General features: G+C 26.7%; 2 protein-coding genes across 5 annotated transcripts in view; one reads left to right on the top strand and one right to left on the bottom strand.

Annotated features, from left to right (window-relative positions):
• LOC132931672 (cyclic nucleotide-gated cation channel subunit A) overlaps window positions 1–24,928 on the top strand; it is a 180,884-nt gene that overhangs the window by 92,488 nt on the left and 63,468 nt on the right. For both annotated transcript variants that reach the window (XM_060997582.1, XM_060997581.1), the window contains exon 4: window positions 6,981–7,142. In XM_060997582.1, coding sequence (XP_060853565.1) covers window positions 6,981–7,142 — 162 coding nt within the window. The remainder of the gene's footprint in view (window positions 1–6,980; window positions 7,143–24,928) is intronic.
• LOC132931673 (uncharacterized) overlaps window positions 1–24,928 on the bottom strand; it is a 42,974-nt gene that overhangs the window by 17,749 nt on the left and 297 nt on the right. The window contains exons 2-4 of one of the 3 annotated variants that reach the window (XM_060997583.1): window positions 23,606–23,895; window positions 22,871–23,092; window positions 19,519–20,167 (exon numbers count right to left, since the gene is read on the bottom strand). In XM_060997583.1, coding sequence (XP_060853566.1) covers window positions 19,688–20,167; window positions 22,871–23,092; window positions 23,606–23,895 — 992 coding nt within the window. In that variant the 3' untranslated portion in view covers window positions 19,519–19,687. Of the gene's footprint in view, window positions 1–19,518; window positions 20,168–20,770; window positions 20,922–22,870; window positions 23,093–23,605; window positions 23,896–24,928 lie in introns of those variants that run through there. The other 2 variants (XM_060997585.1, XM_060997586.1) reach the window with 2 other exon arrangements.

Below are 24,928 nucleotides of genomic sequence, written 5' to 3'. Positions count from 1 at the left end.
TACAATTGCATATTTTATTTATCGTCAACTCAGAAATTTATATCAACGAAGTATATTTGATATAATCCTCTCGTAATACTAAATTATATAGGTATTATATTATGTAGAATAAAACACGAAGGTCATAAGCACCTTTACAATTGATGGACGTTGGTCAATATATAACCCGTCTAACAATGACTCGATTCGTAAAATATATTATTGTATTTATAAATTATGTCACTATCTTAAACTGTTATTGATTTATTAAATCCCCGAGTTTTAGAGACAACGAAAAATATTAAATTTTATTTTCATTTGTACATCGACGAATATATTATTTATAACGCATTATGAAAGCTATAAATCGCAATTTCGTATTAGTTTGAGTATTGAATTATTGCACAGAAAATATTGTGTCAACAAAAAAATTATTTTATGGCTTTTTTATCAAACAGAAATTATTAGTACCATTATACGTACGCACTACTACTGAATCCCACTCGTTATCGAACGTTTTCTAGTAATGTAAAAGGTAATATGCTTAACTGCAATAAATCTTCCTCAGTGACATTACATAACAGTTCAATTCCTAGAGAAATTGACGATCGTTGTGAAACCAACACAATAAAAATTGTACAAAAAAATACTTCTGTTTACATTTAACTATGCAAAGTACCAAAGAATCAATATGTCCGTTTTCTAAATGACGAATCCAAATAAAAACCGCCTACGAGTCTTCGTGACGATCACAAAATCATGGGATTTCGTTTACGAAAACTTGAACGCGTTTTTAATTGCTCCAGGTGCACGTTTTAAAATGCTCGAGTTTAGTGAAATATATTTTATTCCGGAAAATCGACTGTAAACGAAGGTTAGCACCTCATTTTCCGTCTTCGAAACGCTAAAAGTTGGCAACGAAATGTGTTATTCCTTTCTCTCGACAAATCTATAAAAGTGCAGTCATGTTAAAATATATATATGCCAATATATTTAAATCGAAGGATGTATTCCACATGACATTTCGAGGAATTCAATAATACACGACAAACCACTCATGCGGAAATTTTAGAGTAACTGACTAAACTTTGCAGGCTTAAATAAATAAAGATTCACAATGCTTTTTTTTCTAATGGTTATGCCGTTGAATGAAAATTGTTTTGGCAAAAATATTTAGTTACATCGACGCATACTTTGTTTACATTGTTGCACTGCACACATGTATTATATTTATCATGGCGATCTGCAGTGAATTTTTCAGTAATTTTATCCCTTAGTTTTCATCGAAATTTCTTCAATAACGATGTTTATTCATTCCGTAAATCGTGTCTTTTTTTTATCAAATGCATCGTAATCACCGTATTTCTTTATTGTTTGATTTATGAATATATTATAAAATAAAAAAAAAAATTTAATTTAAAAAACAACCATAAATTGTTCATAAATATTCCAATAATCCATTACCAAAACAATTCGTATGGTTTAAACCGGTTTTATTTTTACTTGTAAGATCATAGTTTAGTGTGTAAAAAAATGCTATTTCTCATTTTCAATTTTGTATGATAACGTACCTTATAGGTAAAAAAAAAATAAAAGTCTGTACTTGACATTTCAGTATTTCACATGTCTCTTTATTTGAATAGAAAACTAATTATATTACTGTGATTTAATTTGTAATACTAAATTATTTTGGTTTCCTATCTTTTTCATACCTTTTGTATGTAAGGAGAAAAGAGGAGGTTCAGATCTGTTGAAAAAAACATAACTTATCACTTATATGTACGCTTTTTTAGTTATTTATAATGTACAGAAAAAAAGTAATGGATGTATTATACCATAAAATCCCCTTTGAATCGCCCTTGATCTGTTTATAAACTAAACTCAATAATACAATAATATATATAAAAAAAAGTATATAAAACCTTCTTTATTTAGCTGTACAAGCAACACCAGCTATTAGAATTTTATCTAAAGAACTCAAAGAAATTATTATGAATACAAATATAATATATTATATTAGAGCATTTTTGACAAAGGTATATATTATAAAATAATGTCTTTTTAATGTTATTTTTTTTTCTCGAGGCTTCTAATAATTAGTTTACAGCGGTTACAGAATTCTGAAAACATTCTATGACGCATTTGTACATTATAGCTTATAATAAAATCAATCAAAGCACTTAAATTAAATTGTATGGTTACACTCAATATTACACTAAAATAAAATTTTCTTAAAATGTGTTTTAGGTGAAAAAATAATATTATATTGATTATTCTCCGACATCACATATTATTATTAAACTAGATTTTAGGCTTATATAGAAAACTTAAATTTAAAAACACTCTTAAAAATGTGTCAAATAGTATTAATGCATAAAAAATTCGATTAGTGAAACAATATAATGTTTCAACATAGTATAAAGGCCTAGCAGGAATCGCTAACAACAACAGAGTAGACTGAATTGAAATTTCGTGACCTCTGTTTTAGAAATATGAACAGTCACATATGTGTAAGATAATAAAAAATTATTACATCACATCGAATAAAAAGTAATTTGTGTTGTGTTTTATTTGGAGTCTTTTTATCCGATCTGTGTACTAAATGAGATTATTCGACATATAGGTATGCGACTATACGGTTTTCTGCAACAGACTATATCTACTCGTTGTATGTTTAATTTAGTTGTGCAGTCCTGTGGATGGCTCTTATAACAAATAATTTATATTTAATAGTTTTTTTTTTTTTTTTTTTTGGTACTAAAGACTCTTCATGTAAAGGTAACTGAACTCATAATATAAACAACTGTTAGACTTTTGTAATTTTATAAACATATAAGTTTGTATCATATGTTCGCAGCTATTATAGTTATTATAATATATTATATTATATTAATGGTAATATTAATTTTAAAAACATTATTTCAACAAATAAGTAATTCATGAACCCCGTGTTATTTCTAATAGAAAACGAATAATGACATACGAGGCAATATCATTTTTAAAACATTATTTATTCAAATATTTTATAGTTGTTTTAATGAAAAAAAAAATGGACATTCTATCGTTTTATTAACCAACAAAGTTTTTAATTGGATCATTTTTATTTTTATTAAATTGCGAATTCAAATTAATATACTCAAATAAGTATTACAAAGGTTAATGACATACTTAAAAGCAGTCTCGCATGTTTCTCGAATAAATTAAAAATACATACAAATTGTACACATCAAAATGTCTAGATTAATTAAATCATTATATTATATTGATAATAAGGTTAATCGATTAATTCTCCAAAACAAATTAACTATATTTTTCTACATCACAATTGTGTGCAGTATACACCCTTTTACAATCATAAAATAATTGTTCAATTAACAAACAAAATTTACTAGAACCAGCTGCTACAACACTTTTGAATATTAAAAATGTAAAACATAAAAATACAAGTTTGAATGAATATTTTAGTTAATTATAATATATGTGTACTACAATTACTATTATTATTTATTATTCCACATTTATCTGACAACATTTTTAATATTTCAATTACATGATTAATATACACGTGTATGAACCTACATACTATATACAATCATGATCATTTCAACTGTTATATTTTCTCATAATTTAAAAATACAAATTAATTTTATAAAAACCATGTGGGTTTGTGGTTTTTATGATTTTATTTATTGTATTTATCATTCTTCGTGGATTTATTATATATGCGTGTGTGTCTTTTTGATTTTTTTTAAATAAAGTTTTAATTGCATAATCTATAAAGCAGAATATATTACTAAAAATGTTTATATATAAAATATCGATTATAAGAGGGATAGTTGTTTCATATAATAAAATGTTTTAAACTATTATCAATAAATCGATAATTTATAGTTCAAATGTGCAGTGAAGTGAACGAATATTTTCGTTTAGTAGCTAGGTACCTCTTGACACTTTAATGTTTTAAATTATATAAATTCTTATTGATAATAGTAGAAATGAAAAAAAACACTATAAGTCCAATCGAGTTACTTTGACATTGTATAGGTACAAGATAATAAATGACAGTTAAATATTCAAACCAATTTATTACACAACAACAAGTAGTAGACTTGCTAGTATTAATACGAATTCTACGATCAATCTATAATACCTAAAAACATTTATTTTGTAATATAAAATTTAAAAAAAAAAATGAGAACCATTTCGTGACACCATAGTTTATTGCGACACGATTATAATAATTAAGTGCAAATTGTTAAATTTATATAATTTAAGTTTATACAAACAGTCGTTAATATTGTGTAATAAGTGTGTGCAGTGTACTGTATTTTAAGAGTCTCTCGTAATTGTTACCAAACAGATAGACCTCACATCTTCCTTCCTCGCTACAATGCAATAGATTTAAAGACGTTCTGAACGAACAGTGATGTAGTACATCTGGTTCCGAGCCATCAACTATATTGTGTACTTCCCATTAGCTGGCTGTTCTGTGTCCCCGTTGAGGATACGGGATTACTGACAAATAAATTATTCGCTTCTCTTCATTCGCGACGACAACTCGGTTATTTGTTTCCTGGCGAATGTCGGGATCAAGTACGACGAGTCTCCTACCGTAACGACAATCCGGAACTCAGATATCAACTCACCTATTAAGCTATTTTATGTAATTTGTGTTGTATTTTATACTATGACGAATGAACGGTAGAAAATAAATGCGCGTGCACCCAAACCACGCGCCCGGAGAACGAGCCCCGACAATATCTGTCACGGTATATTATATAATATAGTATTATAGGACCTAATCACTGCGGAGAAGGAAAATGGTGGTTTTTTCGTTTATAGAGGTATAAATAAAATGTAATGTACATTTTAATATTATATCATTCAATTATTTATAAACCTTTACTTCGAAAAACACTGTGGTTTTAAACGACATTTTCTTCAAATCGTTTTTCATTCCATTCATCCATAGTGACTGCAATGAAGTAATTCTTAAAAACAAAAATACAACTTCGCCGTGACCCAAATGAAATCAAACAAACGAAATATACCGGCGTCATTAGCATGCGCAACAACCGTATACATATGGTAGGTATACGCTGCATTAACAGTAAAAAAACCCTACGTTAATGTATACACTTCCGTTTGAATAATTTTTTACTTGACACAATATGCTGCTGTTATTTATGCTAATAAATTTTCAAATTATTTGTGATAATATTCTGTAGTACGGTTATAATAATAACGATTGACATAACAACATTAACGAATAGTTTTTTTTTTTTTTTTTTTACATATTATAACTGTTATAGTTATAAGACATTTTTAAACCACTTAAGACCATCCTGAATATTGAAATTTCAAAAGTTCGAACATTAAATATACAATTTAAATCACAATTAAAACTTTTTAAGTCGATATTCTAAAATGTAATGTTGTTTTTTTCACTACCTAATCGATACAGAATCCGATGATAAGGTGTGTTGTAGCAAAATCATTTTATAATTTATAACATGATTGCACGAAGGATAATTTAGAAATTTAACATTATAATTTTTGATGTTTGATTTTGTTTGTTTTATCATTAATCGAAAAACAAAAATTACAAATAGATTTATTTACAAACATAGACATAAAACCAGCATAGATTTCAAATGTATCGAATTATGATATAATGTCATGTACAATAAATAACATATTCTAAAAATAATATATATATAAATTATGATAAATAGCTAATGCCTCGAGGATAGAAGTAGCAGGTTTCGATTATATTATCGTTTTAAATATTATTCGACAAGTGACACATTATATTACCGTAGTATAATGTAAGTGAAAACCACTTAGATGCCCATTTCTTTCAAATTATATTACGTATCTCCCCAATTTCATTGGTAAATATTTGAAAAGACGGTGAGGTATATAGATTATTTTCGTTTTTCAAATCACAAATCATTATACATGTAGTTTCTTAACATATATTAAATAAATCGTAAATGTGCGTGAGTTTATTTTTTTTTTTACATAGGTTCTCCAAATATTTTTTTTGTTTAAAGTAAACAATAAAAAATTTCATCAATATCCACGAATAATAATTTAATATTAAAACTTGCTAATTTAATTTGGGGTTATTTAAAACGCTTATAATTAATTTTTAAAAGGTTCACAAAAGGTTCTTTGATGATGATCCATATATTATCCGGAAACTCGTTCAGATTTCTTTAATTCCGAGCTGGAAAAAAATATGGTCTGTTGTTCGAAAGTCAGTTGCAGAAAATATCGATAATGCGTGGTTATAATTATTGCCAGAAAAATATTTTATTGAGTAAGTATTTTATTCAGACACTTTTGGTTGGATAATATATAAAACCGAATACCTACAATTCATAGTACGCCGAGTGAATTTTTTTTTTAAATCGTTAAATTAGCATTTAGTATTTTTTTTATATATTTGTCAATTTATTAATGAATAATGGGCAATTGATGAGATTTCACAACAGTCATTAATGCCTCGGGTTATTGGGCACAACTGCTCAATATAAACGTGGAACAAATGTTTGAATCATACCATACACCAAAAAATGTATAATTATGCAAATTATTAGCAAATTACGATTGCTCACCATTATTATTGTAATTTTGTGTATAATTATATAATCTAGCAATCAGTATTTTAGATTGTGAAAGAGGAATAAATTATTCGTTTACCGTGTGATAAGAATGTATCAATATTTATATTATTGATTAATTGTACTATTACTACTTTTTAAACAGAACAATTATTTTTAAATATTTAATTTTTAAGAGCAATCTATATAGTCGACTATATAACTGTAAAAAATGATTGTATGCATCATTGATATTTTAAGATATTTCATTTTGCTTTTACCTCTATAATCTCCCACAGACCAACCCCACAAAAAAAAATAGTAATAAATAAGCATAAAAATAATATATCTAGTCAGCTATCTTTTTATATTACAAAATATTTATTTTCACAGTCAAATAAATGGGGCAGCTCAAGAAAGGTGCACGAAAGATCCACAGGACCGGACTGGTTCGAGACGAAAATGGCGAACGCAAAAATGGAGAAAAAAAGATCATCAAAGTGTTTTTGGAGCTCATCATTCGTAGTGGACCCAACCACGCATTTTCATTATAAGGTCAGTGATGTTATTAAACTTATTTAAAACAAACCCACGTCTTCTATATTTACGGCAGTCTACGATAATTAGAGTACCAATCTGGTGGTTATGAACACCCTACGATAAATCTATTCGTTTGAATTAATTATTCGTATCGTCTACAATAACTATTTTTGAATATTTTATACTACTTATATCCTGCATAATAAAAAGATAAAAAAAAAAAAATTGGCATTACTAAATATATGATTCAATTATTAATATTATCATTTGATATTTTAATATAAAAATTATTATCACGATAAAATATGTTAAGATTTGTGTGTACTCAATTTATAATAAAACGATAATATTATAATAAATTATTGAAAGGAAAAATGAAATAGTACATACAAAGTTCTATACAGATCTAGCAAAAATCAAATCTTGCAAAATACTGAAAAAGGGGAAGTCATTCTATCATAATATAGTAAGTTCCAATTGCACCTCGTTATTGAGTAGTTCCACTGTAATGGATTTGTTAAATTTTCAATGATAAATCGATGTACATGAAAAAAAGTTCTGAGCGGAGACCACCGTATGATAATTTACTATAATATATTATATTTTTTATCGCTATTAAAATTATTTTTAGTATAGCGCGGTAAGCTAAATTAATTACTTTCAAAAACAAATCACATATTATATTAAACAGTAATAATAATAATAGTAATAATATTTCATAAAATATTGATAATTAATTTTTCATTTTAATTAATAAGTATACAATTTCGTAAACATTTAAACTTGAAATTGTGCACATGTATTTTAAATATTTTTAAAATTATGTAAGAACAACTTATGAGGAACTTTTTATTCAATCTTAAATCGTTAGATTTTAAAATTAAATTGAATTTGTTGGATGGCATTACCTACCACTACAAAATATGCTTTCACAATTATTTTATTCCCGTTACTCATTTATATGGAAACGAAATTGCTTACTGTACTTTTTTTATGAATTCGTTGTAATTATTCGTCTTTTTAATAAACATAAACTTTTATGAATTCTCAATTATAAAATAATTTGCATATTTTCCTAATTTTCCTGATTTTGACAAATTTTGAACTTCGAACAGTTATAAAAAAAAAATTATGCTGAAGTAACAGTTTTTGATATTTTTAAAATTTCTACAAGCCTAAAATGTATAAAGAATCTCGCTGGTTAAATGAATTTAATTTGTTATCAATATGATCACATTAGTTTAGGCTAAAATTATGAAGACTAATCTATACGTTCGAAAATATATATAGGTATGGTACGACCGCAGTACGTATGTGATCGCAGTATATGGGATGGCTGCTGTTAAGTTGAATAAACATCGGATAAAAATTAAAAATGGTTAATCTGGTTTTGAGAGAATGCCCCAAATAATGGAAATATTTAGGTGTATTGTAAAAGTCACCAATACTAAAAATCGAAGAAAGATAAAAACATTTATTAAAAGGAGGGTACAGGGTTTTAACTATAATAGTAAGGTGCGAGCTTATTTATTTTTTAATAATGTATAATTTATACACAAAGTAAAAAGATTTCCACTCATTAAAATGTATTGTTATTATTATTAAGCTTTCTAAACAAGTTACTCAAACATTACAAAGTATTAAAATATAAATTATATAATTTACAGTACTTGTTAAAGACAAAACAACACACCAACACACAACATGAATTAAAAACTGGAGTACTCGCTCCGCTATACATATAATAGTATAAACCACTATGAACGTATATGGTAAATTTAAATTATAATATAAGAGAAATAAAGCGTGTCATTCTCTGTTTTAAAATGCATTTTATAATATATTTATAACAATTAGTAAAAAAAAAAAACAAATTAAATTACATTTTTTACAATAAAGTCGGATAATATGTTATATTATTATTATACAATAAGCCAATAACCGATGCACCATGATACAATTTTGTGAATAGTTTTATGATATAAATTAATCTAAAAATATTGACAATTTCATAGATTAGAAAAAAATATCATACGTCGTTAATGGCCAACAATTTCAGATTTTTGCGATTAATATTTTGAAATTTAAACTAAGTACAAAAATGGTTAGAAAAAAATCTTCATTTAATTTTAATATATATTTATACGTGAAAAATTAAGTTAAATGCATACATACATTTTTTTTTACTTTTTTAATAATTTAAAATAACAATAACAATTATGTCTCTCAGTTTATTCATTTTTGAATTACAATAGCAACAATAAAACGAATAAATCTTGTGAAAAGCTGGTCATACATAAATATTTCCGTTATTTACTGTTTTTATTTGTTTTTACAGTTATTAAAAGAATTATATTATAATAATATGAAATACTATGTATTTTATGTATTTTAACCCAGTACCAATTAAATAAAATCATCTACCAGAAATTACTCTCAAAGTTGAAGATTGAATCAAATTTTTTACTCCAAAAAGTGTTGACAGCATAAAAAAACACATAATTTTAAAACATTAAAACAAGTAAATTCGACTAGTATATAATGAGAATTATTAAAAAATAAAAGTATAATATAAAATTATATATTTTAAATATAAATATGCAATCAATTGTTTTTGTTTAATACACTGATATTCGTAAATTGTATAGGTACCTACTTATTTGCATAATATAATTCATTTCTCATTGTAATTTTTTTACTTATCTCGAACCATCTTATTTATTTTGTGAAATGAAAGTACCATAATAAAATAACTAAAATGACTTTTATTAAAAAAAAAATAGTATTTAATAATGAATTTTGTCAAGTATTAGGGATTCTGTGTATTTTCAAAAGTAATTTAAATAGCCGAAATGTGATTGTGTTTTTTTAATATGTAAACAATAACGTTTCGATGTAGTTATACATTTTTAGACCAAATAGTTTTTTTATAAAACTATCATTATATAAATATACTAAAATTTATACAAAGTCTTAGTACCTATTTTTTATTTTTTATTTTTTTCAGCGATAGTTTTTGAAATTTTAACAGTATATTGTATATGAACACAACTGGCATTTGGGTCTTATAGAAGTCCGCGCATTACGTTATTATGATTTATTTACTTTAAACTCAGTAATTAGTGTATAACAAATGTTTTGTGTCATGATTAATATATAATAACAGCATATGCTGCTATTATAACATACTATTACCTATGCTTTGTACGGGTGTAATAAACATCATATTATGGAATATTAAAAAAAAATATACTAATTTCCGATAGGTTATGTGATATTTTATGAGTCGTATAAACGACATTCAATTAATTAATGATATTTTTCGAGTCATCCGTAACTTGATACTGTGGTAAAAATAATAACTAAAAGTGGGAAGTATCGACTTGGACACGGAACACTTCAAATTAAAGTCGACTTTATCATTGCACCCAACATAAAGTAACAGAAAAAAATTATAAAATAAATGCTTTGAAACTTTAAAAGTATCATCTGTGTGACATTACTCATCACACCGTCCTTCTCACTCGACAAAATTTATCCGTTAAACACACATGCCTAATATTATATTAGCTGCATACAGTATATTATATACACGAATGCGTCATGGCGTTTGATGAAATATTATAAATTATGTCATACAATTATCCACAGTGGCCAATGATATATTGTATAAATCATGACACAGCATATTGCATAAAATATACGCTATAAACTAAAATAATATTATATATTGTATTAGACAATACTGGGCCATAAACAATGGTAGACGGGAAGGAAGAAAAATAGTGGAAACTCTATCATGTTATATTATTATTATTATTATTATATTAAAATGTTATATCATATTATGAATTAATATCCTAAAACCAACTCATTACTAGCGGAAATGCAAAGAAATGTATAATCAATGATTATTAAAATATTATTCTGAGAAGCAAGTAAATATAATATAAGCAAATGCATTTATATATCAAATTGATATGTCGAAATAGTATAGGTAAACGAATCGCAAACGTATTTCATAGGTATCAAAAACGGCAAGACAGGGTAAATATGAAATTTAAATAATTTCTGGAGATTTTTGTCAAATTTTAATACCGCGAGTTTAAGCCAAGTATGATGATGAATGTAAAAAATCTTTCATGTTTTTATTGTCCTTGTAGTGGATACAAATATTTTGTTGCCAAAAACATGATATTGATCACAAATGGGTACACAGTAGGATATGTGAATGACCTTTTTCATCTGCAAAAATAAATAACGTCGCCCACCAATCAAACATACATTTGTGCCTCATCAACAAAAGCAATAAAACATTATATTATACCGCAGTACCGCACTAAGTGAAAATTTTCCTCGTACATAAAGTATTCAAAATGAACCTATTAATATTCATTTGACATTTTAATAAATAATTATTTGTTATTTCAACTACTGAAATATAATTAATAAACATTTAATGTTATTCAATTTATGTTTGTGGTTATTTATGTTACATAATATTATGGCATAGTTAGTTAGTAAAACATCATGCATTTTAATTAATTCCGGTAAAGATGGATAGGTGCCTATATTAATTAAACAGACCAATACCAAGTGTCTAGACTTTTACTTATTCAAAAACTTCTATACTTCTATTTTCGCGAAAATATTTAATGTGATCAACGATAAGAATGTGATACGGCCTTCTTGCAAATATTTTATTTTTATTTAAATAAAAATAGGTCAAGTTAACCTCTGACAGTAATGCTGATATTAAACAACTAAAACAAAATAATAATCGAGGTATAATAAAATGCGTGATAACATTTTAATTTGATTTCTAAAAAAACGAATATAATTTACGAATACGAAGAAAGCTTTAAGTCATACAACACCCGAGTCTATGTTGAATTTTTTATTTTTTCATTTTTTACGACTTTACTATACCTATCTCGAATACTTCAATTTAGTATTGTATTTGCATAAACATAAAAATGCATGTAGAATTAATTGATTTTTAATCGACCCCCGTCCAATATCGTATGGATAATTAATTATGAACCACGCGCGTAATCAATTTTTATATTTCAACCACGTACTTAATACGAATACACATATTCTATTAAAAATATTTTTTTTTTTAAAACTGTTTTTGAATAGTCAAATCAAAAGTAATAATTTCGTCAGACATTATATCATACAATATTGCTGGATTAACATTAGATTTTTATTCAAATGCCAAGAAAAATTATGAAACTTATTTTTAACAATTATAATAATATTTTTTTTATTATAACCTGTCAATACTTATTTTATTAAGTGACCGTGACATAGTAATTAAAGAAACATAATTTTCTTTAATTTCCAAAACCATTTAATTTCATTATTGAACACTATTAATTGTAGCATGTCGTTATAAATTACTATTTTAGTACTCACATTTCTAGATACGTATATTAATATTATTTTATCGAATATAAAATTTTATTTTCATTCATTAAACTTAATTATAATAAAATTATGTAAATGTTAAATAAAAACATACAATTTGTGTAAAAAGTGAAATCTATTTTTTCATAATATTTGTATTTATTTAAAATATTTTAATCCAGTATTAAACGTAATAAAAGCTACCCAATAACCTTGTAATTTATGTTCAACCCAAAAATTAAATAATACATAGGTATAATAAAATGTAAAAATGAATGTTATTACAAATTTTTAATAAAAATAAAATAAAATATTTAAATGATAATTAAAATAAGTTTAATAAGCCACTTTTAAATTATGTATTAAAAAAAAAAAAATAATAATGACAAAAAAGTATTAATATCTATCTTTATTATTAAATAAATAAACTGTTTATGTACAAAATAATAGAAGGTATTCAATTTTAAAGGGTTTGTAAATAAGTTTTATATCACCCAACAGTGTATTATTATGTAGGAGTTCAAATTGCAGATTGCATATCCTTTTATAAATTAATTATGAAATTGAATATTAATTTGCATCAAATAATATTGTATACGATTTATAAGTGTCCAAAGAAATAGTTTAAAGTTGTGGAGATTATATACATACATTCATTAATAATTTACATAACACACACAATTTATCAACAAAAAAAATAATGATTTATATTTGTTTTTTATTCAAAGTAATTTACATACTATTATAATATGGTGTATTTGCATTTTATTCGTAAAATATATTATTTTTAACTGTAGTCAATGTTTTAAGGTATTTTCATTGTTGTTCGTTTAATGTTTATACAATATAATATTATGATATTATGTACACTAACCTACATAATAGATGAAAATTACTTATAAAATTTAAAATGTTGATACAATTTTTATTGAGATATTACTCGAGTTGAGTTGAATTCAACAATTTGATATCAATAAGGGTTATACGTACAAAGTATAATAAAAGATAATAGTATACAGAAAGATCGTTAAAACTATAGTATTATTAAACACTGCAATTGATAAATCGCTTATAAAATTATAATGTTTAGTACTTTAGTTGCCTTATACATACTCGTTTAACATTCACCACACACTCATCAATAATATTTTCAGTCAATACCAACTCAATGCTTTTTCTGTTTCTTTTTTTTTTTTTTTTTTTTAATCTGAAAATGTAATCACAAAAATGCTTCAACAGTATTATGCAGGTTTGCGCGTTAAACGCCTAAACGATTTGAGTAAATTAAAACTGTAACCTACTTTGGCAATGGCGTATGTTGCCGGGTCATTAAAATACATTGGCATGTGCGAAGCGGGTAATAGTTTCATAAAATGCGTGCGGGGGCCACAATTTTACAATCGACGGCCGATGCATGTTTAAAACGGCAATGAAAATATACGATGGTAAATTTAAGATGAATAACGGCACGAGTACGTTAAACACACATTTAATTCACACATATATGTACCTAAACGGTACACCGTGAAAACGATCAGTTACAATAATAACTCTGAAAATGTTCGCCGGCATATTTTCCTACATTCGTGTTACATTAAATTACCTTCATAGAAACGTTTGTGGGGTTTATGAATGCATTCATTCGATAATTCGTGGAATATTTATTTAAACCGTTTTTAACATTGGTGCCGAACTGCGGGGTATCCAATTTAATCCATACAAAATAATACTGAAAACAAAAACGTTATAAATGTGTTTTTAAAAACAAAAACAGTTATTTGGGGGGAATTCTATTATATCTTTTCAAAAAGTTGTCGGTAACTGAAAAAAAAGTTACTTTAGGCTCAGTTTTGGATTAGAAAAATCAAAAAAAAAATTGATTTCACTTAGTATTCAAATTATTTATACTGTGAACAAATCTTTTTTTTTAATATAAGAATTTTTTTGATTAGCAAATACATAGATAACTATTTTGTATTGAATAAACTTTTGTCGTTTTCATAGAAGTACGTGTGAGCAACTGAATAGTTTATAATTATTACAATAACTAATTTAGTCTGTTATAGTAACTTAACCTAATAGATAATTCTGAATATGACAATAACCATTATATTCATTATAGTAATTTCCTGAATAGCGCAATCTTTATATCGAAACTTCATCGAGTTGTTATGTTAGGTTAAATTAAGTTTCAGTTCAATTACTTTTTCTTGGTATTGTTTTCGGTCAACAATAACATAATTAAGTTAGCTAAAAGTGTTTAGTGGGTGTCGTGGAATCGTCACTCCACATTTGAAGTATGACTTAATAGATAGTTGCTTTTATTTTTCATTTATGAACTTTGTGTAATTTCAAAAGTTTGTTTTTACAATTTTGACTATAATGTACTGTATAGGTCATCAAACATTAATTCGTGAGCATTTTAATCGTTCAATTCAAATTATAAAAGTTCTTAAATGTTATATTTTTTTAGTTATTTAAATATTTTAAAATCAACCTATAATTAATGCCGGATTTAGACATTTTACGTCTGAGTGCCAATATTTTTTCCACCTTTAAGAATATAAGCATTTCAAAGTGCATAATATAAATGGTTATTGACTGCCAAGCCAGATAACTAATAAAATACATTATTCCAAAAAACAACAATATTGGTTTATTCCAGTGATTTATAATAATAAATAAAGATATAAACTATTAAAATATATACTTCTGTAGCCGATAGGTAGTATATTTAATACTGTGACATTTTAAGTACTTTTAAAAAACTTAAGCAAGTGCCCTTTCAGCCCCATTTAATCCGTCTTTGTCTATCATTATAATAAGAAATTATAAATAATTTCGTCAATAGCTAGTACTGTATAGTGTATACTAATGCTTTCGTACAAAAATATCGCGATGTTTATATTTGGCTGTACATTCTACTATGCTATGAATTAAATAAACTTGTAATTTGTATGATTGAACGCAAAACGAATTTCTTTATTGAATATAATATATTATTAATAACTTTTTAATTGAATAAACTTGTATCTTTAAGATATTTATCTATTTGTGTTTAATGCATTCAGACAGAAAATTACACAGCAGTATCACTTTAAACTTTAAATTCGATAAAATATTGATGTTAATTAAAGGGTAATAATTATTACGAGTTTCGCAGAAAGTTTAGCTCGTAGGCTTCCCTTAAACATTCAAACATGTAACATTATTTTACTTTTTTGTTATCACTGCGCCATAAATATTTATTTAATTCTAAATTTATGGACGATTTTATGCTGATATAGTGAAAATGTACAACGCTAAGCCACAAAAACTTTCGCTCAACGGAATTAGTCAATTTCCACCTAGATCACTTATAGTTTTTTATTTGAACACTTTTCAAACGCTCTTTTTAAATATTACATTGACTTCTACAACATTGCATTCATATTTATTAATAATGCTATGTATAATATTTTTCACTTTCGATGGAAAACTATATAAATATTTAATATAATAATGTAACAAAAATACAGCTTGATTCACCAGGTATTTTCTCTTTTTCTAATAGTACATTTATTCAAAATCCTAATTTTCAATTATACTTTAAGACCAAATTTTCATAATTCTTGAGACTAGGTGTAGTACTTAAAAATATATGTCTTGTGTAGATACAAAATTCAATTTTTCTAATGAGAAACTCCTTTTTTAATCTAAATTACTAAACAGATAATTTTTCTGTTAATGCTGACAAAATACTATTCTTAAGTAGTTCAACAATTCAAGACGTTAAAATATGGATATTTACTAGGTATATAAATAAATTCTAAAAATAATTTAAATTTGAGTAAATTCATTATTAAAAGAAAAATGGGATAATGTGCATGATGAATCACCCTGAATAAAAAATACAATACAAAATTATATAGATCTATTGACTATTAAAATAACAAAAAATAAAAATATTTAAACATTCGAAATAATATTAAGCGTGAGTCCTGCTTTTGATATGTCTGAAAATTATTTCTTATTGTAATAAGTGCATTTAATCACTTATGCAGTTATGCATGTCATGACTTATATATGATTATTAATTAAAATTTAAAACTATGAACAAATTTAAATAATATAAATAGATAAAGGGACGGAAAAGGTTTATTGTTTGCATGTTTTATTATTCAACGAATGTAAAAATATGTATTACCTTAAAACTTATACTTGTTTATAAACTAATATTTTTATGATGGCGTACTTTTTGTTACAGAATATATAAATTATATCTATACATTTCTTGAGGCTTAAGTATATATTTATTTATAAGTAATATGTATGCACATATAATATTATTAATTTATTTTAACCATGATTTTAGTTGTAAAATTGATTACATTTATGAATGAGATTTAAAATCCCTTTTAAAGCTGATTTATTAAATATACATCCTAATTTCTAACTGCAACTAGAAACTATTTATAATACTGACTATTTTTTGTTTATTTCTTAAGTTTTATATTATATATCATTTATTTGTAAATGAGCTTCCCTCGGAATTGTTTTAAAAAAATTTTTTAATAGTTTTCAGTTTTAAAATATAATACATATTTTATTTATTTTTATATCTGTATGTAAAAATATACCAAGTTTTTTTTTACAATTAGTTCAATTTTAATTGATTACCAATGTTAATTGTCCATTGTAGACAACTAAAATTATTTATAAAATTATATTTACAGTAAACTTATTAAGTTTCGTAGAAACACAGATGATACATCTGTTCAAAATAATAAATTGTAACAATAATTCATATAGTTTTGGTGAGCCAAATACCCACTGTTATTTTTTATTAATTCGTCAAATGTTTGTTAAAACAATATTCACTAAAAACTTTCAACCACGAATATTAAATTAATAAGAGAGATGTTATTTTAGTTTATAAGTTTAAATTCTAACTAACAACACTGATTTCAAACTTAATTAATGTTTTTATAGTTTATGTCTGTCAATTTATCTTACTGTTTACAAATTCATACAAAGTAAATTTAAATGTTTAAATACAATTTAATGCACCTATTTCATGGTAAAACGAAATAACAACATAAATAAGTATCGTTATTTGAAATTAATTCTTGATTGTGTTATACACTTATACTAATTATAATTTAAATTTGTTCAAAATGTAAGTTATTTTATAGTATATCTAAATAATATTATAAGTCTTAGTAAACTTTTGTAAAATATAAATTAATTAAAAATAACATCACTACGACTTACGAGTATACAAATAATTTATACGATTTATAAAAAAATATGTAAGTATTAATATTAGAAATGTGTGATTATGTACATATATTTAACTACCCCCGTAAAATAATAGTATGTGCTTGTCAGGCGTGGTTTTACAAACGTTTTAAAAACTAGATGATTTTTGAGACTGTATATGAAAAGAACTCATCATAGACGCTGTATCGACGTTCGACATATTAAATTGAATTTTTTCGTTTTGGGCTATTTATTAATTAGGAATATTTTAGTGTTCGTTGAATTATAATAATCCACTGTACCACCAATCGCCGGTCGCAATATCGACCACTACCACCTCTGTTCATTATCGCACAATCGGACAATTGCACCTGATCATTTCACTATTTCGCTAATTAATCATTATAATTTATTATTATCAACAATAATTATACAACCCATCGTCCACGCTGCATTTTTCGTTGGACAATGATATTAGCTTACACGGATACACGCCCAGATACTATCGACGAGACCCACACATGACTCGTCCCTTGATTGATAAATAATAATATATTACGTAGTACTTATTATTATGATTATTATTTCGCGTAGACATCTGTCCGGAATGACATATTATTAGGTATTGCATTTTTTATTATTTCAAAAAGTATTATTAAAAGTTATACGAACAAAAAATAGTCACGGACCTTCGTTTTTGTCCCGACATATTATATTTTACACATATTATTTTATTCGTATTACTCTATATTACGTTTTCCATTATCCGTCCGGAGTTTTACGCCCGTTTTGCTTTTCTGGCACCAAATTATAATAATAATTATTATTAAATTTTGTTTTCAATTTGTTCTACTTACTCGTTACTTTACCGTACATTCACTTGTTTTATATTATTACTAACATTATTGTTATCTTTATAATAAAAATTAGTATTTGATGAAAATCATATCCTTGAATTTTGACTTGAGGTCGACGATCTTGCTAAATATCGGTAGACAACTACACCATTCCCGATCTGTAGGCACTGTCACCTATGGCGGATAATCGAATAGTTAATCGAATTGGTTAGTGCGAGTCATAACACTATAAACGGCAAATCATACCACCACTCGTTGGCCTAAAATATTACATCCTATTGGAACATGAAGCTGTTTATTAGTAATCTTAAGTGTATTTTCAAGTAATAAGCGAAAAATAATATATACACGAATATTATAGTACACAGTAAAACCTTTTCTAATAGACACCTCCAAATAGAGGACTTCATAACGAGTCAGTAAATTTCTATTTTATCGAGTTTATTTTTTAATTTTAATATACCTAATCTCTCTCCGTTTAAAATAATTATAATATTATGTGTTTCATCGAATTATGTTGGATCAAGGTTAATCAGTCAACGATACAGCGTTTTCGATACAATCGTAATAATAATAACACAACTTAAGATGAACCATTTATAGCACGTCACACTAATTTCCTCAGCTTGTATAGATTCTGAAATATTTATAATATGGTCAATTTTTGATATAATTTTCATTACTGTTGTCGTCATAACGCCAGTTTTTTATGTTTAAATAATTGTATTTCCAAACCAGAAGCAGAATACGTTTCCAAATAAACGTTTCGAAATGAAACGGCGATTGCGTATGAGTCGTGGACCACTGTGTCCGCCTTACCTTAACTCAACGTTCAAAAACACAAACCATCTATTCGCGGCTTATACCGACAATACATAAAATCATCTTTAAGAAAGTATAATAATTTTGCATCGTGTAAATAATAATAAAAAAAAGTTACAACACAACGAAAACCGTCACGGAAGACGTCGCAACCGTTTAAACCACTTGTATACGCGTAAACGTAACGTATTATTTTATCGATGCGGCGGCGGGTCAGACGATCCGTCGTCAATCGTCTTTTTCTGCTTCTTCGTCGTCGTGGTCCTCGTCCTCGCCATCGTCGTCTTCGTCGTCGTCGTCTGCCGTCGTCACGCTCTCGGAAGACTTCGGCGGCGGTGCAGGCAACGTTCTTTTTAACAAGCCCACGTCAGCGTCGACGCCGACTGCGGCCGCCGCCGCTTCCGGAATCGTTTCCGCGAGCTGTTGCAATGTGCAGCAAAACGACGTACCGGCCACCGCGATGGCGTTCCAGTGGCCGTCCGCGCAGACGTCCGCACCGCCGCAGGGCGGGCCGGCCGCGGCTGTTCGCTGAGACGGGTCATTGCGACAGACGAACGCGATGCCGGCGCCGGCGGACCGGTCGACGACGGCTTTCCACAGCCACGCGGCCACCGGCATACGACCGTCGTCCGTCAAGAACAGCGGCTGTCCGCTGTCCGTCAGCGCCTGTCCGTGCGTGCCCGCGTACGCTTCCAGTATCTCGCCGGTCTGAAATTCCCAAACGGTTTCGTACGTTTAATGTATATTTCGCACTTAATACTTATCATCACTAACAATATTATGTTTCGATAGAGACCGATTGGAAACGAAACGAACCGCCCTACATCATATATTCAGGAGGACATCGTCGCGTGCATTTTCCTCCAAAAATGCGATACCATTTTCCTCTGCCCTTCGCGTTTCTCGGAAATAAAATAAAAGTATTTTCCGTTTCACTCCACACATTTTTTGAACTCGGATCATATTATGTCTATTTTCGTCCGTACAAATCATAAACGTTAGTTTTTAATTGTCTGGACATTGAAATTATTTATTTTAATATTGTATTGTGACGTATAAAACAGCAGATATTTTATTATTTTTTTTCGATTTGTATTAGTATAATATAATATAATATATATTTCACTCATATATAATATCAATAATATATAGAATATATAGATCATAGGTAGCTATCTAAAACACAGACGAATATATAATAATATATATTTGTATAATATATTTTATCATAATGATTTTTATTTAACTTTATATTGATGTTTACCTTTATTATATGAAATTCAAATAAATAGAACAATAATCTAGGCCCGAAAATGATATATACCTATTTAAATAAGTAAACGTGTTACAATTTATTAGTTTGATAGTATAGGAAAATGGACAGCGTCATTCTCGTCTTCGGAGGAAACAGCTACGGCGTTATCTTCCCAAAATATGCAGTCTGGTAAGCTTTCACGTTTATCTGCATTGAGTTCAAAATTCAGATTGTGTTTCAATAATAACAAAACGTATTATTGTTATGGTAGAAGTTTTGTTGAACGTGATAAAGCGGGACAGTTGACTAGGAAGTAGTCAACAAATTCATAGTATAGTTGGCTTCGCGATGGCCAATGCTTGAGCTCAAAATATAATGTTTGTTTAAGAAGTAGTTTGTGGGTCGACCGCAGCCTATACAGTTGAGTATGCAAATGAATACATGCAAACATTCAATTATACTACATATTCTAATTTATTGCACAAGCACACGTATGTAATAATTATTTCGATAATCAACAAGTGGGTATTGTAATGGACAATATAACGTAAAAGCGTATCTGAGAACATGTATATATGTGCACACAAATTCACATTAGTTATACATTACAACCGTTACGAGTTATTAGCGAGAAAATAAGACAGGAAAAAATATGTAATAAATAATATTAACCGAGACCAGCAAAATGCAGGTACATCGAAAAATCTTATGATGTTCTGAAATTGTATCGTAATAGATTAGATTATTCCATGTGTATATTATTGTATACCTCGACATTTAAAATGGACTTTTACGGAAGAATATATATTTTACCGGCACACATCGCCACTGCAATGTATTTTATTTACGTACTACTGTTGTTTTGGTATAATTTGTGTATTATTTTTAAACGAACAAACATAATACTATATATTATATCTTACTCAGTCTCTCATTCGCCCTCGATGACTTGTTTGAAGTATTATATTCGTATCCCCTTCGTTTCAAATCCCTGAGCACGTATCCATAATATTACGAGCCCGGAAGGCATATAGAAACATTGTTTTTATTTATTTTTTTTGGCAAAAAGTGAGGTCGGGAATAATTTGACTGATTTTCGAGCCTACGCGCTTATAAAAGTAAGAACACACTATATATTCTACGTGTGATGTATATACGCGTAGGCCGCATATACTGTGGCAGACTGAATCTCATATAATATATTCTATTGTGATACAACATCGAAACTTTACAGAAGACCATTAAACAAAAAAAAGTTTATATCGCTACAGGACACTCTTTTAATGGAATAACAAATCTGAGTAATTGAAAATGTTATCTATATATATATATATATATATACTTAAAAATTCGAAATCAGAATTTGAACAAATTGATTTAAACGTCAAGTGTGTTTGGTGTATAAAATGCATTTCGGATAATATTATATAGACGGGCGTAAATATCGCTGCTCTAACATCTAAGCCAATATACGAAATCTAGCGAACATCACATTTTGTGATTTATTTACAAGCGCACAAAATTCTCGTCTTATAGAGTAAATATATATCAAACACTCTATATTATAGTATAAATAATATTGTATTTCTCGATAATATAAAAAGTAACGCAACACGACGTCTGCCTATTAAATATTACAACATTGTAAAATAATAACAATCCGAGCGTGAATACCCATTGTGTTTACAACTATGTAATTAATAATAATATTTTACTGCATCGTAGCTGAAGCTAATAATAATTGTTAGTATATATACTAATGTACGTAATACGTTTAATTTATATTAAACTATTATGCACGAGACGCAATAACATAATATTTGTATAAACATAAAAGAATATTATAGAATTATAAACATGCGCATTTTATTTTCCTTTCGGTTATGTTAAATACTTTGTTTTTTGTTGAAAGCTAAATATTTGTTACCTACGATAATTATTGTAACGATATAATACAATATTTAAATATTTCGACTAAGCCGTTGCAGTACACTCTTTCCGATTTAAACGATTTCGTTGTAAGACCGTAACATTTGGTTCAATAACGTTTACAACAAAATTCGTTTTGAACACTTCCGTAAACTTTTAAAAAACATGTATTATAATAATATAAGACACGTGAATTCTATAGCATAATATTAGAATAGCATACTTACATCAATCGCATACGATCTAATAGCAGACTCAATAAGTGCCCACGCGTGCTGATTAATGGATTTCCATTGGGGCGTTATGTTAGCGTAAAAAAACATTGCCAGTTGCTTATAGTCCTCAGTAAAATCGGAATTACTAGCTAAATGTCCTTCGGTTAAAAACGATGAATCGGTAATGGCATCTTCACCGTTGTATATATATTTAAATAGAGCTGCTTGATGATTCTATGTACACATATAAAATACATTTTTTTTAGAAAATAATAATATAATACGGCTGTCGGCTATATATTCTATACATAGGTATAAATATATTATGTCGCAGACGCTTTATATGATATTGGTTTTCATTTTGTTATTCTGATTCATATTTTCACTATATAAATACAAAAGTTATAAACTGTAATATTCTCGAAGGTAGACACACGAACAATTTATTTACTTTAACAAAATAGAATTACAATAAGTAACGCCGTTTTTGAAACAGATATTAATAATTATGGCAACAACATTAAGTTAATACTTAATAATATGCTATATTGCATGGTAAACGTAGAAGTATTTTAAAAACAACTTAAAATTCATTGAATTTATATATTCTTAAAATACATAATAGCCTAAAATTCATTCCATCTCTTTGGATGATTAAAAATTAAATTAATTTTTAAATCGACATAATATTTGTTATTTATAAATATTTTAGTACCTATAAAAACTAAAGCATTTAGTTGAAATTACTTTTGTATAGAAACACGCTACATTTTCCGGATACAAATTTATATTTTGAGTCACAAGTGGTGGTATAATCACATTGTCAAACTTTTTAAGTGAAACGCCATCGATTTCAAATTTTACGTATATTGTTTTTAATAAAAACTCGTCATAACAAATTTCCAAATCCACAATGCCGCCGTTTCTCTTAACCTTTAATAACGAAAAATTACTCAAGCACTTTTTATTTGTATTCACTAGTGCTGAGAGGATACCATGAATTGTTGGTGTTTGATGATTCACCGTAAATGGATCACCTGAAATGTGTACAAACAGTTATATATATTTTATAAATTGAGTTTAATATACAGTTAACAGGTCTAACACACAACTCACATATATTACACAAACACACATTATACATGACATAGGTTATTAACTGTAATAAATACATGTATTTTAATTTTATTAAACTGTGAAATATCCAATGACATATTTTATAATTTTGTCATTTTATCAAACAATAAGTATTGTATTAAAAAGATTATAGATAGTCTTACCATTTTTTTTTCATATTTATATAAAAAAACAAACTGCCCAAAACAGAACTTTAAATAAAATTAAAATCTGCTCTTGACGGATTTTTTAGGGTCTAGGTTTAATTGTTTTTTCACACATTGTGCACTCTTCAAGTAAAACAAACCGTTTCTAACACTAAATCAAAACCTAATTCATACAAAAAAATTTAGTTAAATCTATAATAAAAAATTAAATAAAAGTAACAATGAATTTAAAAAAGTTCTCTCATTTTGTTATTTGAAATACAAATTCTAGGTATGCCGTACATAGGTATACATTAAAAGTACAACTACAGTTAACAATTAAAAATATTAATATCATAGTTTATAGGACAATGGTTAAAAAAAACTAAAGACGAAAATAAAGAAATAATTATAAAATATTCTAACGAATATAAAATTTAAAAATGCGATAAAATTATCTCCTGATTAATGTAATATAATCAAAAATTGATATACTTATATTTTTATAAATATATTTTTTTAATAGTTAAATGGGACGTATAGAAAACATGACTGTCGAAAAAAAATTAAAGAAATATTGACGAGCATAGTTTTAACTTATTTTTAAAAACCACAATTTCTAAAAAATATAATATTAAAACACACCAGTACATATTATTTTCCCTCAAAGCGAATCAATAATAACGTAAAATAATAATACTATAGGCAATTATTTTTGTTTTTATGTATTGAATAATTTAATAATAAACTTTTAATGGTCTTATGATTTTTTTTTTTATTAAAGTGTGCAATTATTATAATTATTAAG

This window comes from Rhopalosiphum padi, chromosome 1 (assembly GCF_020882245.1).
Source record: "Rhopalosiphum padi isolate XX-2018 chromosome 1, ASM2088224v1, whole genome shotgun sequence".
Lineage (NCBI taxonomy): Eukaryota > Metazoa > Arthropoda > Insecta > Hemiptera > Aphididae > Rhopalosiphum > Rhopalosiphum padi.
Note: the sequence above shows the minus strand (reverse complement) of the source record. Positions and strands in the feature narration are given on the sequence as shown.